The following is a 24,129-nucleotide window of genomic DNA, read 5'->3' on the forward strand; positions in this document are numbered from 1 at the left end:
AGCATCTCCTGTCCTTTCACCTGTTATGCTAAGGGGCTTGCTAAATTAAAAGGTCATGCATTCAGTTTGTACTTTAAAAAAAAATAAAAAAAAATGTGATGGTGGCCATCTGGATACTAGGTGGCTCCATTTCCTTCTGTTGTACTTGTCTTTGTCCTGCAGTGTCTCTCTGATGCTCTAAAGGGGGAAGCCCTGTTTGACTTGGCTATTCAACCTGTGTGGATTTTCACTTAGGTTGCGTTTTCAGAAATACATTTGTTTTCTTAATTAGCACTTTGTCTAGTCTCCTGTTCTGGCTTAAGAGCCATCTGGGATTTCAACATATAAAATATATACATATATGTTATAAATAACTGAGTGGGTTAAGATAAAACACTGAATATTGGCATAAAGTACAACTATACTAATCAACTTTAAAACCGCCGGTTAGGGCCACAGACTTTGGGGGTGGAGGTGGTTGGTTTACAGAGCTCCAAATCTTTTTTTCTCAGCATTTGCTCTGGTTGTGTGTTATCCCGGTCCCAGCCCAGAGAGAGGGTCTAAAAAGGTAAAGCTGACCCTGAACCACTGAAAATGCGCGGCTTTTATTTTATGGTACACAACAGGAGGGGAGGGGACAACAGTCAGTGAAATATGGGTGTTAAGCAGAGAAAAGGAACGGCATCAAGCTGTTTAGTAATGGCATCCAAAAAGAGACGGACACTGGATGTACAGTAATTTTATTTTATTTTTAGGCAACTCATGAGAACATTATTTACAATACCAGGCTGGCACTGGGAACAAATCTGGTCTCAGATCAGGGAGCTGACATTTAAGAAGCTCAGTTTGGACTTTTCCTTCAAAAAAATTACTAAAAATGAGATTGATTTTTCAACAGAGCTGTGACCTCAGCTAAATGAAATAATGGATCTGTTGAAGGGAAATAATCTCTACTTGAATGATGAAAGTGCATCTCCTAACTAAAGCTTTTTGGCATGAGAGCAGGTGAGTTGTCTTCACCTTCCACTTCTATAACTTAGCTCTGTGAAAAATTCTTCGCCACTGAAGTCATGTGGTTTCATAATACAGTCTAACAGGTATAACTCTTTAATTTTAAATCCGATACACTTCCCTTAAATCAATATATTCAATATTTTACTGATCAAGTAGAGAAAGACTTGAAGCCTAATTTACCAAATGTCAGTGTAAGCCATCAAGTTTGTCAAGCAACAAAAAGTGCACAACCACAGCCAAGTTCTCCTCAGCAGAGATGCGTGGAGTTGGCCCTGCTGTGGAAATTTGAACACCCAGAGGACAGAATGATGCACTGTGAAAACAGAGAGGGCAGAGACAGGCAGTGATGTCAAGATATAATCAGGCTTTATTACTGGAGTCTCTGAAACTTAAAATCATTCAAACGTCTGGTCTCTTTGATGTTTAGCTCCATGCATCCATCAGTCCATCCCTTTGCCACTTAGTCCATCTGACTTCTAACCTCCTGCTCCCTCCTCATCAGTCTTCCAGCGCCAGTGTGTTGAGTTCTTCATCGAGCTCCTCCAGATCTTCTCCCGTGAACAGGTTTTCATCGACTGGTACTTCCTCTTCATCCTCCCCTCCTCCGTCCTCCCCTTCTCCCTCTGCCTCTGAAAGCCCGTTGGCCTCGGCGCCACCACAAGCTCCATTCAGCTGTTCCTCTGCAGGCAGGAGGGGAAAAAAAATGTTAATCACACAGCTGATGTTTGTTCATCTGAAGTACTCAGAAGTACTGTGTTTGTTCTCTTACAAAAAAGGCATCAACTTTGACCAGTGTGTTTTTTTTTCTCACCGTCGTCTGATTCCGTCGTCTCTGTCTTATTCCTAGAGGTGAACCGGTCCGTGGATGCTACAGTAATACCTGTGTTGTCGACCTCTTGTGGAACAAAGCGGGATAAGTCTATGTCCTGGACGCCTGTAGTATCAATCTGAAATTTAAAAGAAGAAAGAAAGAAAAGAAAACAAGAGAAACATTAAGTTATAAAAGAAAGAGAAAACCTGGAAAGGCTGGAAATGTGAATTTTTAGAAACTCTAGTGTCCAAATAAAATTGCAAGAAAAAGTGTAATATATTAAAATTCTTATCTTTGATGTATACATTTTTTTCTTTTCCATAAAATTAGAAAATATCTGAATACTAGTCTAGTTAGGAAGCATAAACCATTGTGAATACACTGGAAAGGCAACAAAAGGACAACCCTCAAAAAGGGAATTTTGGGAGACTTGCATGTGTTGTGTGGATTTAACTACAGAAAACACTGACATTGTCTCGATATGTGGCACAGCTGTGCATGGCTCAACCAATCACTGATAAGGAGGTTCAACTATCATTAATATTAATATTAACATTAATTCTCCTATATGTCTTTTTTCACCAGCTATAAAATACTGAAATACTGGCTTCATATTTGAATGCTTGTTTTCCAGTATAAATAAGCACCTTAATATATCTGCCTGACTACACCGACCTCACAGAGGAACTAAAATAAATCGCTTGAAGTGGGAACACCAACAGACTGCATGCCAACATCAAAACATTTATATTTCATACCAACAACGCAAACTATATTAGACACCAAACACAGGTTATTGTGCGGGGACATCTCATTTCAAGTGTGAGAGCCACAGAGCTGAAATCAATATAAACTCATACACAGACTACAGAAAAACAAGACTGTGGGAGGTTTTTGTCTATTCTAAAACAGGGAGCCTCTTTCAAACTGCCTCCAACAAAATCTGTGAGTTTATTGCATTATGCAATTGCTGGAAATTTCATAATTACCTCTTCCTCCTCTTCTTCTTCTTCGTCGGCATATCTAGTGTCGTCAGCTTCATCGTCGTCATCATCAACCAACTCTGGGCGGAATTCGAACACCTCACGGCCGCTCACCTGCAGATAATTAATACAAATAATAATACAAATGACGTTTAGATATTTTTGCTTTGGCACCGCTGCCAAGGTGAAATTTCACAACAGCTGCACTCACCACTAGAGATTTGCCAGCCTTAAAATCAGCCTTCTTCTTCTCCATTTCCTCCCTTGCTTTGTCCACCTGATAAAACAAAAGCATCAAGTATATCATGATAAAAATATTTGACAAAGCTTTAATGATCTCAGTCACTGAAAACCCCCTGAGCCATCAAGTCTTTAATAATATCAGGGAAAAAGTGGGGGACTTGGCTCTGACAACCTGATGCTACTACAATGTTTGAATGTGTCCAACCTTCTCCTGCCTTTTCCTTTTCTTCCAAGCCAGGAAAGTCTCCAGAGTTATCCGAGTGACATTTGGACCCAGAGCTGCACGCTGGAGAGAGACAAAGAAAGAAATCTCAGTTTCTGCACTTAAATGAATGAATTAATTTGAGGTAACAGCATGAGGCCACAATATCTGAAGACAGAGACATTTCTTAGCATTCAATTATAATATGTCAGTCTTAGCTTATGTCTTTTCTTAACAGCAAGTTTTGCTGTTTTTGAATATTCAGTAGAAATAGTTTACTTTCATAATTACATATGTTGAGTTGTTAGCAAACATCCTAACAAGTAACATATTCAAAAATAATCCAAAACAGCGGCACTGACCGCGACACACCAATTTAAGCAGTTTTATATTCATGTTTAAACATTGTTCCACTACCCTGCAGAGGTCATATAGTTTGCTCACATTTATTAGCACTACTGTCACTATTAAATGTCTAGATCATCTGAAATGATACGTAGTCTCGTCTGTGTGGACTAAACTGTTTGAAACGTACTTTTATAATGAAATCGTAACAGACTGTAATCCATGTTTGCATCCAGCTTGGACTAGGTGAGGCTGCTGCTATTGGTTGTGATGTGTGTGACATTACAGAAATACCAGTACAAAATACCAGTTGTGATAACATTCACACTAAAAGCTTTAAGCTGGAGACATGAATGTTGGCAGAAGATCTAAACACAGACAACGTAGCTTTCTGTTTCAGATGGCATTTTTTTAATAGTTAAACTCTTCAACATGATTTCAACAGAAACTGCTATAAAGTTTTAACAAAATGCAGTGACTTCTTCAACATGGTGTCAATCAGTCTGGATCAAAGTGGTGGGTTCATACAAGGTCTGTTCCTCTAGCTGCAAAAAATACAATGGCTCAATCCCAGACGATTTTTTTCTTATATTGAAAGTAACACTAGTAATTGTATAACCAATGACAATTTGGTCTAATGGGACCATATCGAGCAACAACTGACCAGTGGACCCTGGGACTACTGCTCTCCTATTGACCTGCCTATTTGGAGCACGAGTTGAGGCATTTAATCATTCAGCACCAGCGTTAAAAGTTTCACAGTTTCTGTTTGGTTTGGTACATGAATCTCCACACCAGGCTGAGCCAGCCTTTTGAAGATAAGGGAGAAAAGTGCAAAGTTGTCTATGGTAAAAATGGTTTGCACATCAGCAATACCAAAGACAGCAACCTCACTTTTACACCTTCCAGTCCATCTCATTCAATAGTTGAACTCTGTGCTGCTGTTACTCACCTCAAAGGTTCCCTAAAGCACACTGTTGTAGTTATCCTTACCTCACTCTCTATAAGTTCCTCCAACGAGAGCTCTTCCTCTGTCTCCTCCTTCTTCTTGTCTTTTTTCAGTACAAAACCGGGAGGCAGAGCATGCCGGTACATACAATTGTCGCCCCCTGCGGGACACACCCAGAACCAGCCGTACTTATTGTTTTCTATGGCCTCCAAGAAGTACTTACACACCTGCAGACAAACAATTGTGAGTTAGCAACAGTAAAGCAGACAAAATCTTGTATTATTATTGGTATTAGTTGACTGAACTGTTAGTGGGACTGTCTTTGACGAATTTTGTTTGGAGCCAAAAGACTCTTGGGAACAAACCGAGTGGAAAAAAGCACATTTTTTTCTTAGATTTGGTTTTCTCTGCTTATTCTTTATCCATCAAACATCCTGAACTCCCTGCATTTCACCTTACCACATAAACAAGTCTGTTTCCCACACTCTCATTAAACCACCTGATGAAAACACAGACGACCAGCAAATATCTAGGTCCTTGGGCCCGTTCTTCGTACCTCGCTTACTACATCCAAGATCAAATGACACATCCAAGATCAAATCATCGCGCTAACTTTGAGCTCGCTAATCCGGTTCTCCGAACACACCTGTTGTTGACGATTAGTATAGCTGGATGAAGTAATCTGAGATCACTGGGTGGCTTAAAAGGGGCTACGCATCGATAGTAGAAACATTGATCGGCAACCCTGTGATTGGTCGGCGAAGATGTCGAAGGAGTGCGCACAGTATTTCACGGCAGCAGACCAAGAACTCTTGATTGAGGGATTTCAGGAGTTTCAGAGTTTAATTAAAACGCAGGGGAACACTGCAAAGGCTGCAAAAGCAAGGAGAGAGGGCTGGCAGAAAGTTGCTGACAAATTAAACTCGTAAGTGATCCATGATATTACATTATATCATGTGATATTATTTTATACCACATTATATTATATTACATTATATCCTCTTTCACATTAGAGCCACAACAGGACCCACTAGAACATGGGAAAAAGTAAAAGTGAAATATAAGAATATTCCACAGAATGGTAATATTTATCACTTATATTGCTTTTAGTCTATGACAAGAGACCCTGGAATAATCTGTTTGTTTGTTTATAACAGCAACCAAGAAAAGGGCAGAGCAAATAAAGACAGGTGGTGGTCCTGCACCCCCTCGTCACACCCTTTTTGTACTGTGACATTTATTGACATTGTGGGTTTTTTGTGTAGTTTGACATAACACTCCATCACTTTTACCTGTTCCCATGCAAGGGGTGACTGAAGCATGCACAGTAAGTCGGGAGTAAGTATATACAGTACAGTAAGTATATATATGTATATATATATATATATATATATATATATGTAGGGAGAGAGAGAGAGAGAGAGCGGAAGAAAGTAAATAATACCCTCACGGGAGAATCGATATCTCTCTATGAGCACACCGTCGCGCCGAGCTAAAGGATCCCGTCTATCCCGCAATATACGCTAAATTCTGTAAACTCTCCTTATCAATCTTGCACCTTCCTTGCTCGCACAGACAAACGGACAGGACATGGCTGCGACAGACTTCCCAAATCCACCTTCGCTTTTATAGTCGTGGTCTCTCTCTCATCTTGATTGCACGTAGTAATTTACTATTACTACTCTAAAATATGAATTACATCTGACATGATCTACTACATGTACTAGAATGATTAATAGTACATTTCCCTTTTTTTCGAAATGACCTGTATGTATCTGTATGAAATCAATAAAAGAATCAAATGCTGCATTATCTTTAGTTACATTGATAATATTTATTTATGGTAAAACAGTGGCGAAATATCGCTCTTGCTTTCATATAACTGCAGCGGACATACCTGAGAGGCCGCGATCTAATCCTGTTTACATAAAGTAAACCTGCTCCCGAGCAGGTTTACGCTTACGGATCTGTTGCTATGACAGCAAGTCCCAGATGAGCTTCGGAGAACCGAACGATCCAAGATCACGTGAAATCGTCAACATTCAAATCCGGCTAACTTACTTAGCGAGGTACGAAGAACGGACCCCTTGTCTTCATTCACTAATTGTTTTTCATAACAACAGACTTACGATTTGTGTTTTGGCTTTCTTCTTCTCAGCTTCTCCGTGTTTTTTGTTGACGACTTCCTCTAGTTTCTTCTCATCCCAGTTCTCCATAGTGTCTGAAAGCAGCACATCACAGTCTTTCAGCATGGGGTATGAATTCAAATCACTGAAGTGCCCAACACCCTCTCCTGTAGCTCATAAAATAGCTCACATTGGCCTTTTTTGTACGAGAATGGGGCTCTAAGACAGTAAGACGTAGCAGAAATTTCAGTTAATTTTCAAAGAAAAAAAAACATGGTAGGCATGATGGACCACCCGTCCAGGTAAAGTCAATAAAGGAGATAAGGCAAAGGCCTGGTTAATTTAATTAAGTGTTCATCACTGAATTTTAAGTCCAGATATCAGTAGTTGAAATTAACTCAGAATGAGGGCTATTTGCATTACAGGGGAAAAACATTGACTATTTTACTCAGGAAAAATAAACAAAGCTGCCATAAGGTAGGCTTAAGTCCCATGTAATCATAACTAAATATCAAATCAAGCTGTTTACATTTTTAGCAGATGGTTGTCTTCTTAATTTATCTGAATAATAGAAAATGATAACATTAGATTTCCTAAGAGAAATCATGATGCAGATGTTGACATCACGCAGCAATAGACACCCTTTCAATATGTACAAGTTAACTGTGATGTCTACCAACCTTTCTCCAGGTCTTCATCTCTTTCGTCCACATAGACGCTTCTCTTTTCACATTTCCTCTCCATGGATAGATCATGGCTGAACTTGCACTTGTCTCCTTTAGTACACTGACCCTGCTTAAAGAACGCACACAGCACTGACTTTGGATCAACACCTGCAGGAAATAAAGAGAGAAAAAAGATAATCATCTTTTCTTATCAAATTTAACACATCAAATGATTCATCTCCTGTGTGTGTCACACGCTGTGTGTTACCTTTGCTGACTTTCTGAGCAGCAACTACGGGTTTAAAAAGCTCATTGAGTTCATCCAGCTCTTTCTTCTTATCACTCTTCTTGGTGGTCTTTTCTGCCTCAGCCTGGGCAATCTAAACACGACAAATTCAGCCACATTTAAAGATTATTTTACTTACAAAAGATTTAAGGAAGACAGCAAGTACAGGGAGCAAAAGTAAGAGAAGAATGTTTGGCTTAAGGATTAAGAAGATACACAAGGATGAAGGCAGAAAGAAATACAGAAGGCAAGAACAGTTCGCTAACCTGTCTGGCACTTTGTTGTCCATATTTGACTTGCTGAGTAACATTCTTGATGTACTTCTGCTGCTTGGCCCCTTTTTTGTTCTTTAAGCCAAATGTCTTATCCTACAAAAAAACAAAAAACAAAACAAACAAACAAACACAAAAGCCCAAACACATCTTTATTAATTGTCACTTTTATAATACAATTCCAAACACAAAGCCTGAGTAAGTGTTACATCACTACAACAAGGAGTACAGTGAAATCCACTTGACACATCTGCAATATCAGGCCATGGTTCCATCTTCCATCCACTGCAGAACTACCATACCTAGTTGAAGTGTGCTAGTCAGGTGAAAACTAAAGTTTCAAGATTGCTTAAAGAATGAGTGAATTGATTATTTTTGTACATATCACAGCAAAAATTATCACACAACCAAAACCGAGATTGTAGTCTTGGTTCAGTCTTTGGTAGGCTCATTATGCAAAGCATAACCTCCAAGTTTGCTTTTATTGCATAGATCCTTTAGAATAATGATGAGGCATCTGTTCTCTTTGGTTCTACTAACAGCAACATGAGGCCAGTGGTCAGTGATTTCAAAGAAACCAAAATTTGTCTCAGCAGACCAAGTCTGTGAAAAGTTAGACTTTCGACAAGGAACAGATCATAAATGCATGTCTAATTCAACAAATACTGACACACTTGTTCAAGATCTGACATACAGCTATGATAAAAATTAGCTCACTAAACATCATTATTCAGGGTAATTTTCACAGCCATTAGAACTGAAGGCTATGGTTGCCCTTCTGTATCGCACTGTATCGCTCTGTGTCTAAATGTTTTATAATTGCACTACCTTGCCTGCAGCACTCATCCCAAGTTTCATCTTTATTTAGTTCACGTTCATTCTTTATTAAAAACCCATAGGCCCAATTTACCATCCACCATAACAGTAGGCTTTGATTTTAACAGGTGGTACTGAACCAAGGGTGCAGTATGTGGCTCATCTATGTGTTTAAATAGTTATTTTACCAACAACAAAAGTCACACCTACAAGTGTCTGTTGTAAAATTAAAAACTTTGCAACTGAAAGCAAGAGTTGCTTGTCTGGTGTTAAGGAAACTGAATGATGAAGTTGCATGTTAAAAACTCCGAGCACAAGCTGCGCCCCTTTCAAAATTTACTTGAAATTCCCGCTGCTAAACTTAACCACAACAGAAAACGTGTAAGCGACCGGAAGACGCTGATAATATTAAGTGTTGTGTCCGGAAAAAACTAAATACACACAAATTGAGCTTGAAATTACTCATTTTAGCCTGTTTACATCACTGAAACAGACTCAAATGTGTTTCCTGAGCAGTCCTGAGGCCGGTCAGAAAACAGGCCTTTCACTCTGCGCCTTCGTGCCCGTTTGTGTTTAAAACCATGAAGAAAACCTCATAAAACACCACATAAGCCTTGCCATAATGTTTCTGATTCTTACGTGAGTCTTCAACAGGGGATATTAACCTTAAAGCAATAACTGTGGGCACTTGCTGATGCGGCGGCACGGCCCTGATAGCAGCTTAGCTTTATCAGTTAGCTACATGCCTTCATCGAGACAGTCAGCTAGCTTTAGGTTAAACTATACCCGAAGAGGCCTTTAGTAGAATACTACTAACTACTTCGAAATATGGACCAAACAATTAGAAAGCACTGACAACTGCCCAGAGGCCAGAACAACTTTACGATTCACCTGTCAGCACTTGCGATAGCCTCGGTTAGCCGTATGCTAGCTTATCAGCTAGGGTTAATCAACGACACGCTAACTCGTGTAACTTTTACCTCAATAATCTTTTCCTTTTTCTTCTCCTGAGTTTTTTTATTTCCCCCGGGCTGGGCGGGTTTCTTCGGAGGCATGCTGGCTCAGGTATAGCTGTGAACAAAATGCGTGAAGCTGTTCAATATCTTTATTAATATGGTGATTTTGCAGGGAAGTCAGCTCCACATTACCCGGTTGTTGCTAGCACCTCAACAGCGCCTTCTAGGCCACATGTGAGTTGTTGATGTTCTGTGACGTCAACACGCACCACGAGAGGCAGGATGGGTACTGTAGTCTGGAGAAAAATCTGAACCAGAATACTTTATTAATCCCTAAGGAAATTGCAAAACACGTCTAGTTCAGGGGTGTCAAACATAAGGCTCTTCTTTCTCTTTATTCTTCTTCTTAAGATCATTACGGTGGCGGTGCAGGACATGTATGAAGACATGGTGAGATGGTAAGATGTGTTTAAGGTGCGGGTAGGATTAATTTAGGGATCAGCTCTGAGCCCATTCTTGTTTGCAGTGATCATGGACAGGTTTACAGTTGAGGTCAGGCAGGAGTGTCCATGGACTGCAATGTCTGGAGACAACACTGTGATCTATAGTGAGATTAGGTAGCAGGTTGAAGAGAGTCTGGAGAGGGGGAGTTATGCTCTGGAGAGAAGAGGACTGAAAGTCTGTAAAAGATGTGTGTGGATGACAGAGAGACAGGTGTAACAGTGAAGCTGCAGAGAGCAGATGTAGTGAAGGTAAAATTTAAATACCTGGGGTGAACCATCCAAAGCAAAGTTCACACAGTGTTCACAAACTAGTTGCTTGTCCTCAGTGCTCTTGTGTCATTTTTTTTGTATCAATTTGTATTAAGTCTTTATTTTCCCAGTGTGTTTTCTTTTCACCTCCTGCTTTATTTTGTGAGTTTGCTGTTACTCATGCTTTACCTTTGGTTTCACTTCCTGTGTCTCGTCTTATGCAGTTAATTTCAGCCGTGTCTCACCATCAGAAACAAGAACAGGCTCAGGGCCTGGGTGTCTGCATCTGGCTCCTACTCACAAGTTTCAGTGTGCATATACTGCAGACTATGATACCGAGTTTGAAGTCATTTGATTGCAGTTATAAGATTTAACCATCTGGTGTCAGTATTGCAATATATGTCAGCTGAAGCAAGAAGCTTCAAGAAGTTGTACATTAAGAAAAGAGGGCCTCACTCATTTAACGGTCAAGTGTAAACAAAATTCAGACATATATTGTTAGAGAGCCCAGAATTATTTGAGAGCACGAACTTTCTGTGTTTTGGAAAACTAACTGAATAATGAGGAAAACAGATCTGCAGTGTTACAAGTATTGTTGCTGCCTCAAACAACAACCAAAAGATCAAGAAGTGGCTCAACTCATGAGACTTGAGAAGGACCACATGCCTAAATTGGAGTTTGGTTGAATGACTTTGGAGCATTTGATTACACAGGTACTGAGAAATCAGCAGAAAGGAGATGTGTATTTCTATCATAGGCAGTAGATAAAAAAGGTTATTAGAGAGCCACCATCTGGCCAGTGAAAATAAGACTGTTTTATTAGCATTTAACTCTTTTTTTTCACAGTTTGATTAGACCACTAGTCAATTAATTTCAACTTTGGTATGACTTTTACTGGCTGAGTAATGGATCAGCCCCTATCTGCAAACCCTCTGTGGTTTGCTGTGAGGAAAATTATAGGAAGCACAAAAAGAAGAGAAAGAGCAGGAACAAAGCTACAGTTGGGTGCGTTTGAAGAAGAAAAGGAAAAAAAGCCCCCCTTTGTAACCAGACGCACGAGACGTGTCATCGCTGCGAGGTGGAGAACTAACCAGCAGGGGTTTTACCGCTTCAGCTGCTGATTCAACTTGATTTAATTAGATTTCACTTAAGTTACTAATGTGATTTCGTTTGGCACATTTGAAATGTGTGGCCTTCATCCACATCGTGCCTCGGTTCATCGGCCACTTCACTGTTCACAACGTGTGTGTGTGCAAATGTGTGTATGTGTCGCACAGGAAACCGAGGCACAGACAAGAGCCAAAATGGGTCACACACGCCTGCTCCTTTTGGGCTCTCATTTGCGCTCATGTCTTTTAATGAGTCCTGGTTTTCAAGGGTAAGGGACAACATTTACTCAGTTTGGGTGCTCTCATAATGGCAGTACTAGTTGTGCACTTTAATGAGTCCCAGAGTGAGACAATGAATTAACTCTAGTAACAGCATCCTTGGCTGAAAATGTGTTATCAAGCCATGTGTTACCAGACATTTCTCTCTGCTCGCATGCTCTGCTGCAACTTTATTTTATTTTATCCAATGCAGAGACTTTTTATTTCTAACACACTTATCATGCATGGTGCTTTTCCACCTTGCAAATATGTGTGCGTCTATGTGTGCGCGAGTGTGTGCATACAATAACCTATATTGACACTACTGCTGACTGCATGGCTGAAGGCTAGATTTTAAGACAACAGAGGCTGGTAATATTGCCTCAAGCAAACTTTCCCTGTGTGTTTCTTTCTCTTGCTCCTCCTTTTTCTTTTTCTCTGAATGTCTTTGTCTCTCTGAGTGGAGTATAATAAATCACTATATCTGCTAGAAGAGCATTTTCCCTATAACCTCCCTCTTCATATTCATACAAACATCGATCCTTTCTGCAGAGGGCATCATGTCACGCACACACACATACACACACACACTCACGCTGAAGCACACACTCGAATGCACTTGAATCCAGAGATGCCTGCAGATGGAAAGAAAACATCTCTGGCCTAATTAAGAAACCACAACAGTCGATCTTCTTCCCGTGGTAGCTGAGAAAACTTGACACTGCGCAACCTGTAACCGTCTCATTTTTTTGAGGCAATAATCAAAAGCATCCTGGTATTCAGGCTGCCTCGGCCTCCTCCTGCTTCCAAGGACAAACTGCAGCACCTTGTCTGTACCGCTAACTTGCTGAGCAGGTCATCGGCTGTCAGCTGCTCCCCATCAAGGTGCTGCACGACACCAGGGGCGAAGAAAAGGGCAGGAACGATAATCTCCAGCCAGGCCCACCCAGGCAACCTCCTGCTCCAAAAGCAAAAACATGTAACTCCACTGTAGATTGGGGAAAAGTGTCCTGCTGCATAAAGACCTTGACCACCCATCACCTCACGGCTTTTTTCTCTGCACACTGCTGAGATCCCATCATCCCGCGGTGCTCCCTGCAACCCAGGACTTATTCAGTGCTAAAGTTCCTCTCTTTTTTTTTTCTTTTTGGTGTAAAGCACATTCCCCTCAACCTGCCTTGTCTACATTTACTTCATAAGATGGTTTCTTACATTTCTGACAGTCCCAAGAGAACAGATGTGAACTTGTTGTATTTAGCTTTATGCTCTGTGTTCAGGTAATAACCAATAGCAGTAGCAGGAGTGATAGCGAGAGACGGTGCTTTTTTTTATCTGGGAAAAGGGGAGAATCATATCCTTTTACTGATAACACAACTCGTCTGCTGCATGCATTGTACTCCGGTCCCTTGAGGCTACTGTCGGTGGAGAGATTGCTGTGTATTCCTGCTCTCGTGGTGGATTTCTTTCTCGCCGTGTGAGAGTTGAAAGTCGGTGCAAAATGAAGAGTCTAGAAAGGAGCGCTTTGCTCGCTAATCCCAAGGGACTGACACCAAAACAGGATGTTTAGCTTACTGTTGATGTTTCAGATAACTGAAGAATGTGGGACTCCAATTGTAGTGCTTTTAAGTTTCAATATCAGTGTAGCTACACTGGAAATATCTGGAGTGATCTATGGAAAAACAGAACACCAAACAAGAAGATGGGCTCGAAACATTTGAGATATTTACCAGTAGCTATTTTTAAAACATGTTAAACTATTTTCAGCAGGATTTTTCTCTAACTAGCTGTCCCATTATTCACTCACTGCAGGAAAAATACTCAGGCTTCTTCTCACAATTGGATAAAGTTGTTTGTAAACCTATTACTGTCAGTCATAAGTGCTACCACCAATTCATTTTAGCAGAAGCACCAGTTTTAGGTTTTCAGTATTTTGGCTATTGACTCCCTGCAGGGTTTTATCATCTCATGCTTGCCTGTGTGGCATAAAACTGTTGGTTGTTTTTGTGATTTTACTCGTTCCTACATTTTATTGCATTCCTTCTGTGCCTTTTTATTGTGTATTCCTATTTCATTATTTTATTGTTAACTCCATCTGCAAACCATATTCATCTCAGGGGACAATAAATATTGAATTGAACCGCACTCAGTCGTTCACGGAAGATTGGAAGGTGGGGGTTTACTGCCTGATAACTGGAAACATGAATGAATGAGTGAGAACATTGATGGGGAAAGTCAAAGCATTAGACAGAGTAGTGTTCCCGGCTTTAAACCATAGCACATGATCAGGAAAAAACTGAAAGAAATCAGATAAGAAGTCATTAAAGTGCTCACAAAATGAAAATGATCGTGTTTAGGTTTTGGAGCTGAGCTTGAAATCCACCACCTGAGAAACATCTCAAGAAAAGTTTAACTTTAGAAGTTTAAACTTCATCCTCAAACTTAATTTGATGTCTTTGTAGGTCTTTAAGTAAATGCTACAATATCCTCAATTACACATGAACAAAAAATACAGTCTTACTGTCACAGTCTTCCAGGTGTGGCACCTGCCTGTCTCTCTTTCTCTCTCCTGTCTGTGTGACTGGGGGCTGTGAGTTAACCAGTCTCTTTCAGTGCTGAGCATGGTGTCAGGAAACCCGGGGCAGGCACACCAGTGTTTAAAGCTGGCTTCCACCACCACCTGTTGCCAGATTTTGCATGCTTTAGCATGGCTCAGGTGGTTTATTACTCTGCTTGCTTACCTGCTTGTTTGTATCCTCATGGACCTTGTACTTGCCTGCCCACCTCCTCCTTTCCCTCAGGGAACCTGCTGGAGAGCGTGCCTCACCTGCTCTCACTGCCCTTGCTGCTGTAACATCTCTACTCTGAGGACTCAAATATTGGAAACCTTAGCCTGAGGAAAGAGAGGAAAACTGCAGTAACAGTGTTTGCCCCCTGCCTAAAGTATACTTACCTGCTTATTTAGAAACTTGTCCAAGTCCCCTGCAGCTTGCGAATGATCAACTTACCAGAAAGATTACTTACCTAATCTGTTTCACTGTTTACCTGCAAGTATTCCCCGCTGTTGTTGCTCAGAGAATTGCTCATTAAAACTACTAAACTTTTTCAGTGTTCTGCATTTGAGGTTTAAATCCTTCTGGATAACATTACCACTTACTGGTCACACATTACACACATCATTAGAATGATGACATAATAATAATGCTTCAGAGGGTGTAGTAACAAGGTTTGTTTCAGCACTGCCTCTGTGCAGGAAGTTCATACATAACCATCAAAACTTAGGGCACCTGCAAGAGTTATTTGCACTCACATTCAAGACATCATTTGGTTCCATCACTGCAGGAAAGATCTATGTTAAGCAATTTGTTAATCCCTTAAAAAAGACAGCTTCATGTGAAATTTAAATAATTTCATTTTGTCGTCATTTTTAAAAATAATATGAGCGCAGATATTAGCCCTTTCTTCTCATCTCCCATCAAATGTTTAGCCAAAACGGGGGTGAGATGTGACTTGGAAGAAATGGAAATTTAACACCCACAACAGGGCAAACTCCAGCTGCTGCTGAAGTTGGACGCAATTCACCTTATGGAGATTAAATAATGAAAAAAACGTCGGCATGCACTGAAAATGAACGGGGTGTGTAGATATTACAAAATGTTTCACACATGTGAACGGATAATGTGGGATTAGTTTTAATCAGCCACCACTCAATACTGTACATCATCTCAAAGATTAAACCTATTTAACAGATAACTAAATGTCTTCCCAAAAAGTTAATGTTTTCATATCACAACTCAGCAACTGTTTTGTAAAGAATATAAAAAATCAAGAGAAGAAGTCACACAATAAAAACTCAGATTATTATAGCAGAATGTTCAGAGATTACAAACTCCCAGAGATAATTAGACTTCAAATAAAAAATGAAGACTTTCATTCCAAAATTAGATATCTGCCACTTGGCAAAAAAAAAAAAATATATATATATATATATATATATATATTCCACCTACCAGCAGATGATTGCTGGCAGTAAAGCTCAGCACTATTATAGTTAGGAGTCGTGTCACGTTTGCTCGGCGAATTGTTACAAGTTAAGGACTTAATAAACTGTGTTTCTGAAATATTAACAGATGAAATTCAGACAGTAAGGACAAATTTATTGCAGCTTGAAATGAAACCTGTAAATCACTTTCAGTTCCATGAGTGAGGCTCTTGTTATTGCCAATAAAACAATACAGATGAACATTTCACCTGCTGCCAGTCACAGCTTGTCGAAGCCTTGCAGGCATGCTTGCGTTTTAATATTCTTTTGTTTATATTAAAACAACATGGAGGATAATTTACACGCATAAACTGTTTAAACTTGGAATAAATAAAGGAAGCGATGCTCTTCTGGAGTCCAGTCACGTCTTGTGTGAGAAGCATGCAGCTCAACTCCAACTATTTTGATTAGAGTTGAAATGAACTCCGTGTTAATGATCTGAGCGTTTCAGTTAAGATTTGCAATCAGCTAAATGGCTCAATTTAGAACAACTGAAATAAACCAAATAATTAATTTGGAAATGTTCGGAAAGAGCTAAAAGATTAATTTCTGAGAGTGGCAAAGAAGTAAATGATTTATCTGGGAAGAAGTGGAAGGAGCTTAATGTTGAATGGAAGCAAGTGATTCATTCAAAGGAGTCGGTCCTAAATGACTCTGAGCCAGCTTCATCCTGGAGTTAAAAATAGACTTTCAGCGGTTGAAGAAGATCACTGCACACATACGCATGCACACCCACATGCACATATGCATGGGTATCGGTGCACATGCTGTCGCCATGCAAATGCACACAAATGAAGATACGGGGATCTCAAAACACCACAATTACATTTTGTGAAATTTCAAAAAAAAGAAAAGGAAACTTGCTCACACACACAGCCGGTGTCACACTTTCTGTCACTAGCTCTCTTTTTTGTTCTCTCACTTGCTGACACACAAACACACACATTCTCTGACACAATCACACACACACTGAAACACTGTCGCTCTCTCTCGCTCTCGGTCTCTCTCTCTCTCTCACACACACACACACACATATACACACACACACACACACACACACACACACACACACACACACACACACACACACACACACACACACACACACACACACACACACACACACACACACACACACACACACACTCTCTTGCGCTCTGGCTCATGAATTAAAGAGCAGAGCTGGTCCAGGGGGAAGAAATTATTCAGGCAGATCTGCTCTCTGACAGAGGAGTGGGAGGGAGGGAAGAGAGGAATGGAAAGGGAAAGAGGGAGAGGGAAGGGGGGAGGAAGAGGATGCAAAGAAAGGAGGAAAAAGGAGAGGAAAAAAGGGGATGGAGAAAAGAAGAGGGGAGAGAAGAAAAGGACCTTTAATAAGGAATGCACTGATTCGACATAGAGAGGCGATCGAACCCCCAGTGGTGCACTGCGTGAGTGCATGTGTTTCAGTTCTGTCTCCCCAGCCCTCCCCCCTGGTCTGTGTGTGCTTCGTTATTGACTCTCTGTGTAATGGATGTGGGAATGCATGTATCAGCTTCTTTGTGAGGTTATGTTAGTACCTGTGTGAGCATTCAGGTGTGTGTGTGCGTGCATGCCACTTTCATGCTGCTGGATGACAAGTTTCTCGTTTAGTCTAACTTCACATGTTGCATTAAAACAGGTGATAAGAGACGTTTTCTGTCCAAGCTCCCTGATGAGGTGAAAATTAAAGGGAAAAACCTGCTGAACAGCCATCTAACCGCAGCACACAGGACATATATCAAAGCTAGCTCTGAATTTTCCACAGTGTAAGGTTGGATAGATTAGAGGTCCTCACATGTCCAAACTGCTCTTATCTAAGCAGTACCACAAACTATTTTTTGATTTCAAATGAAATTTAAAAGTTAGACACCCAAAAATTGATCGAGGAAGCGTGTTATTTCAGAGATAGGTGAGATATGAAAACCAAAGTCCAGTATGACTAACGGATCAGTGAATTCGAAGGCTTATCAGAGGCTAAAATACAGCAGCTCTAGACAGTTATCAGTTGTGCAGTTATTTTATCTTTAAAAGTTAAAATAATGATTTAAATGAAAAAAAATCAACTTTCTGGTAAAAAAGTCTTGTTGGTCAGGAATATGTGGTTGAAGTGCTATTGCTGCATGATGTTGGTTTCTTGATTTTCATGGCTTTCCTTACTTCCCTCTAGTGTTATTCCAGGCACAGACCTTTGTTAATCATGTTTAATATTAGTCTTTCTGTCACAGTTTCAGTTTTTTGTCTTTTGGTCATTTCCTGTTTTAACTGGAAGATTATTTTGCTGTTGCTTTCTTACACTGTGGGTTTTCAGTTTTAAATAAAGTTTGACTTTTGTTCCCTTTGACTTGTGTGTGTGTTCTTTTTCTGAAAGGATGGGCCTTTTTAATGCAGTCAGTTTGAACACAGCATCAAGGTGCATTCAAACAGGAAGACACCAACAGCTACATGGGACCAGACACCACAGTGACATGTCAGTGAACTTCAAAGACCTGTAGTGATGACTGGTGAAATAAGAATGATAAATAGTGCAAGCAATTGAATAGGTTACCACTGGAAATGAAAACATAATTGACTCACATATTTAAGTGAAGGATATGTACCAACAAAATCAGAGCCTGGAACATCTATTAGTAACCAGCTACAGCTACAAAGCACCATATTGTCCCTCATATGTCCAACTGTGTTCTTAATTTCTCTTGGTTATTAGTTTAAAATCTTTGTGTTTGTCCCAGGTTAGACTGTGGGCTCTAATTGTGAATTCTTTGTTTGGTGTTATAGTTTTGCTTGTCGTCCTTCGTGTTTTCTTCAGCATTTTTGGAAGCTTTAGTTTTATTATAATTTAGCCTTAGTATTAGAGTTTATGTTATTTCTTTGTTTACTGGTCTATCCTCAAGTTTATTCATGTGTCTCTTTTCTCACTTCCTGTTTTATTAAAAACAATTAATCTAGTCTGAATACTTGCGAATTCAAACACAGACAGTGAAAGTGAAGGTGATTTGAGATGTTGCCTCTTTAAATGTGGACACACTACTTCGTCCTGTATTATTATTTCTAGCCTTAATATTTTTATTCTTGAAGTTTTTAGAGTGTCTTTGCATCAAAATAATCCTTATTAATATTTTACTGGTCCTCAGGGCAGCTCTTCTTATTGGCTGGACAATAGATTGCGTGGGGCTTCTTTGCTCACAGGCAAGGTTGTGTGCCTGAGAAGCGTAGTAGAGATATTCCCTCTGACTAACATCAGACCCTGGAATAGGAAACAAACCTCCCTGAAACAAAGCATTTCGAGCAGTATGAAGCCTGAACTTTTAGATTACAGGGATTAGTTTTGTATATACACTGACTTATTTAAATTTTGGAAAACATTTAGTGAAAATAAAAAAAAAATTAAACATTTAGAATTGGATCAAGATCAAATCAGCCATACAAAATGTATGTAGTCCACCTCGTCCATACATTTTCATGAATTAAAAGCATTGATTATCCTGGAAAAAAAGAATAAAAATCTGATTTTTTTAAAAATTCTAATATTATAGTGTCTCTACTTTACAATATAAAGCACCTTGAGATGCTTGTAAATTTTTACGATATCAACAAAATTGAACTGAATTGAATTTTAATAATCTCATTCGATTTCATTTTCAATAAGAACCCTATCCTTTAAACCTGGAAGGCCTTGTTATTATGCTACTCCAAAAAAATTAAAATAAATAAATAAATAAATAAATAAATAAATAAATAAATAAAAAACCCTAAAAAAGTTATGAACAGGAGTTTAAATCATCTCTAAAAAGTACCTGATGATAATTTGAAACACAAGGTTTACAATATCTTGGGATTTGACTTCATGACCAAGACCACCTCCACTAGAAGCAGCATGATATACAGTAATTAATGAGCAGCCAAAGTGAAAAGAGCACCAATCCACATAATTCCACATAATTTAAGTGCACACCATGTTTGACCACACACACATACACACACATACACACACAAAACCTCCACAGCTTCACCTGCAATAAATAAATCCATCATGATCAATGCTGTCAGTGTTTACTCAGATATTTCACATGTAGAAATGCCTACATCAGTCATGCATTCCAGTTTTTCATACATAAACGTGCTTGTGCGTTATAAAAAAGTGGTCTGTGTTGTTTTACTTTTATTTTATTGATCTAAAGTGGACTACTAATGCATTAAATCACAAGCAGCTTTTTAAGATTCTGGGTAGGTCAGAGTAGAGCAAAATCTAATTAGGTATAATACAGATTGACAGCTTATCCAATAATAATGCAAGCATGTTTTTGTTGACTGGTTGAGGGTTTTATGTGGGCAAAATTGTACATGAGCAGACTATGTGAGATATTCATTTATATTAAATGAAAACATGCCAAAAAAAGATACATGCCTACCCCGTGATGTGACTGTCATTTTCAAAGTTGGCCTCTGAGTAACTGAGTTTGAGACCTCATACTAAACCAGCAATATAAAATACTGGAAAGTGGGACTGTGGCTCACTGCCATGAAGGCCATAGATGGATACATTTGTATATATTAAGAGCACAAGCATTAAAAATCTGTTGTTGAAGAGAGACCTGCACAAGGAATCAGTAGAGGTTTTAACAGCATTAATGAACACAACTGACACACAATGCAAGGGAGTGAACATCACATCCAGATGATATGCAACAATATTTTGAGAAGAAGCACAGCTTCAACAGCAACTTTTTTCTTAATCCTTTGGAATTGACTTAAACTCCCCCATGATAACCAGTTCTCACGAATTCAGCACCTTCTGTCGATTTTTCCAGGAAAAATGGGCAGCATATTTAAAAGCTTATTTTGACCCGTTCTCTTCTGGCTCCAAGGGCAAACATTGGTATAATATTGAGAAAGCAAAGGCCGTATTGATTATGGGTTTTAGACATGCATACACAGATAAGTGTGTGCAAGCCCAAGCAGATATTTCTATATAGAAATAACCAATAAGAAAATCTGTGGACACAGAGACGCCATTTATCAGCAGCATACAGCAAACGGCGATTTCTATCATTTCTATGGACTATTAAAGCATCAAACACAATGGTAAACAGCATTACTGTCTTTATTTGCTGTGCCAGGTGCATTCACAAAGAGCAAATGGCTATAATTGAAAAAGAGAGAAAAAGTTGAGGAAATCAAGGGTTTCTTCAACTGGAGAACAAAATTAATAAAATGATAAACGGATAGATCTCTAGTGACAGGACACTGTAATGGCATTCCAGTTTGTATTAAACCTACCATCCATGTTAAGCACATGATTGCCTCTCCAATGACCTATTTCTTTATTTTTGGTCACTGTTAGATTTAATTTACAGGAATTTCCAAAAATACATTAAGTATTGACCTGTCATAGTAGATAATTTTGTGTCTATTCAAGGGAAACCAGGGGATGCTGAGGATCTGTGATTAAAAACTGTACCAGGACAGTCAGAACAAAACACTGTGGGGTGAACAAATGAAGCAGACAGCAAGCAATTTAAATGAAAAAAGGGGGGTGTTGTTAATGGGCTTCAGTTAGCTAATTTTGTTAGCCAGTATCATTAAATGGACACAACAGGTTCTGACAGCAACCACACCATTTCATCTGCAAAGACAGTAGATAACCACTTTGCCTCTATGAAGAGAAAAGAGGATAGGCTTCAGCATCAGTTAATGTAAGTCAGTAAACACCTAATGTCTACCTATCTGTGTTTGCAGCTTTCTTAATTGGTATTTAAACATCCTCAGCTGGATGTGTGTATTTAACTACATGCTGAGTGCTTGTTTTATAGAGGTTAAATTCTCTTCTGTGGACTCTGAAGCGCTTGAATGTTTGTGTTTGCAAAGCGAACAGCAGTGGAGCCTGCTGTTGAGGCCTTAAGTCAATTCAAGATTTCCCTAATTATGCAATTAGTGTTTGTTCAGTCACCTGTTGAATTGTGAAACTTGAGAATCACTCTCGGCAGTGTGGACATGTTTTTTTAAATATATAATGTAAATGTATTATCCAGATTTTTCTTTAAAAAGGAAATTGAATACTGGCTGTTTTGGCTGTCTTTTATGGAATCCCCTCAAAGACAATGAAGTCAATAGATTTCAATGATGAACAAGGTCCCAACAATATTTGTGAAAGAACCAGAATATATCAAGTGTCCCCTATGAGGAAGCACATGTCGAGGGTGAGAAGGAAGAACTGCCTTTTGACAGGAAGAAACCCCTGGCAGTAACAGACTGCTCTACACAGGTAAGCTGGTTTTATGGGTCCCACAAACGATTTCATTCAGACAGAGGGGGGAGAGGGGGTTTTCACACACCCCAGACACACCCCCGTGCAGTGCATCCAAAATCCTGACTGCGCATCTCTGACTGACTCTCTGCTGAATGTTGATTGGTTGACAAATTGGGTGGAGTAAAGGGTGACAGTAGAGTTCACTCGGAACAAGAGAAATGTGAAAAATATTACAAAAATGACAGCATGAAATGCGGCTGAGGACGCTTTTCATTGTTTGTAACACTTGGGTTCACTTCAGCTCTTTGTATGTTATATCTTCGCTCTTCTGACTGACGGACCAACAACGGCATAAGCACGAGTGGCTCACAGACGGGTTGTACCACATACTTTGTACACTGCCTCCATCTGACAACAGAGCTCACTGCAGGCAGACGGGCCATCCCTTGAGTGGAGCGAACAGCGGATGCACTGCCTCTGCTTGACTTTAAAACCAACTTGAGGTAAACAGAAAACTGCAAGGAGGAGAAGAAGAAAGGACAAACACAAAGTACAGGAGAGAGAAGACAAGATTTAATGACATGCAATACTTCATCCAGCTCTAAATTAAAAAGGCAAGTTTGAAGTCTAATCTTAAAGGTAAAGAGAGAATCTTTGTTTCCCAAATTCAATTTGAAAACTGGAAGCTGGAAACTAAGAACCACAAGTTACCTCCACTCTGAGTGCTCAGATGGCATCACTGGACTTGTGAAAAGAAATATCTTTAAGAAAAATTCAGGGAGGGATTTTACAGGGAGCCAGTGGAGCTTCTTGGATTATGTTTACAAGTTAAGAAGGCTTTGTTTTACATCTCCTGTGACTATGAAAAGTGGATTAATTAAAGCTGCACAACAGATACTTTTGCCACTTGAGGCCATAAAAACACAAGATAAGCCTTTTTTCACCTTTATACCAAACTTCTTTGATATCTATTGCTTATTAAAACATCAAGTTATTAATTTAGACTCATGTTTTCAGACACCTGGTGAAAGTAAGTCCAAAATTAACAGATACCCAAAAAGACAAATAATCTCATCGGCTCATTGCAAGTAGTTTAATTACTTTATGCTGCACGCTGATGTGAACTTATCAGCTGGATATTTTTTAACAACTTTAAAAAAAGGAGATTTCTCCACCCCATTGATCACTTATTGTGAAATTATGTTGAGTGTGTATAAGAATATGTAAAATATGTGCCGGTGTCATCACTTTTAAGCAGGGGCTGAGCTCAGCACTCTGATAAGTTAGAAAACTGACGTGTTTAACACTATAAAAGTGTCTCAAGTTTATATTTTATTCTCGTGGTAAGAAAAGTTATTTCAACATTCCAGTCTCCTGATCAAAAGGTGGTGTGATTATGTCTCCAACATCCCAACTTGCCCATAAAGTGGTTTGTTGTTGCCACATTGACCTTTGCACTTGCTTTGTTGGTCTGAAACCCTTTAATACTATTGGTAAAGTGAAGCATGGTGCTGTGTTTCATGCATGCCCTACCACAAGGAGACCCTACGGCAGACCCAGATCACGCTGGAGAGATAATGTTTCTTAGCTGAAACAGCTGTCTGAGAAGAGGGAGGTCTGGGCTTTGCTGCTTAGACTACTGTCCCAGGAGTCTAAAGAGACTAAGATCAGTGGTAGAAAATGAATGGGTTATAGCTAACATAAATGGTGATATAATTTTTTTACACAGTAATCCTGTCATAAGGCTTGTGTTTGGGAAGAAATGTTGTACTGGTGTGCCATTTAAAGGACTACATTCAAACAGCATCTGATGTAACATAATAAATGTACAAACAGACAAATACCAAGACATTTTGACCAGTCAGCTTTATGATAATAAGCACTGTGCAGGAGAGCTGATCCAATCAGTGCTGCTTAATAATGATCCATGTTTGTGAGGATGCTGTAGAAAAAAATCTACAAGCTCTGTAAGTCTTCAAATCCTATTATAGAAACTAGTGTGATACTTGCAATGTGATCACAAGCAGCAGATGTTGCTGAAACATGTAAGGTCATT

At 39.4% G+C, this 24,129-nt stretch overlaps 1 protein-coding gene across 1 annotated transcript; it reads right to left on the reverse strand.

Moving 5' to 3' along the window:
* Positions 1–709: 709 nt before the first annotated feature.
* zc3h15 (zinc finger CCCH-type containing 15) lies at positions 710–9,923 on the reverse strand. Its single transcript, XM_031726650.2, has 12 exons — positions 9,840–9,923; positions 9,672–9,762; positions 7,870–7,971; positions 7,586–7,697; positions 7,333–7,485; positions 6,656–6,747; positions 4,571–4,753; positions 3,236–3,316; positions 2,999–3,064; positions 2,794–2,901; positions 1,805–1,940; positions 710–1,673 (listed from the first exon to the last, which is right to left on the reverse strand). The coding sequence occupies exons 2-12, from the start codon at positions 9,744–9,746 to the stop codon at positions 1,492–1,494; spliced, it is 1,290 nt and encodes a 429-aa protein (XP_031582510.1). The 5' UTR covers positions 9,747–9,762; positions 9,840–9,923; the 3' UTR covers positions 710–1,491.
* Positions 9,924–24,129: the final 14,206 nt, after the last annotated feature.

The sequence above is a fragment of the Oreochromis aureus genome, linkage group 13, assembly GCF_013358895.1.
Source record: "Oreochromis aureus strain Israel breed Guangdong linkage group 13, ZZ_aureus, whole genome shotgun sequence".
Taxonomy (NCBI): Eukaryota; Metazoa; Chordata; class Actinopteri; order Cichliformes; family Cichlidae; genus Oreochromis; species Oreochromis aureus.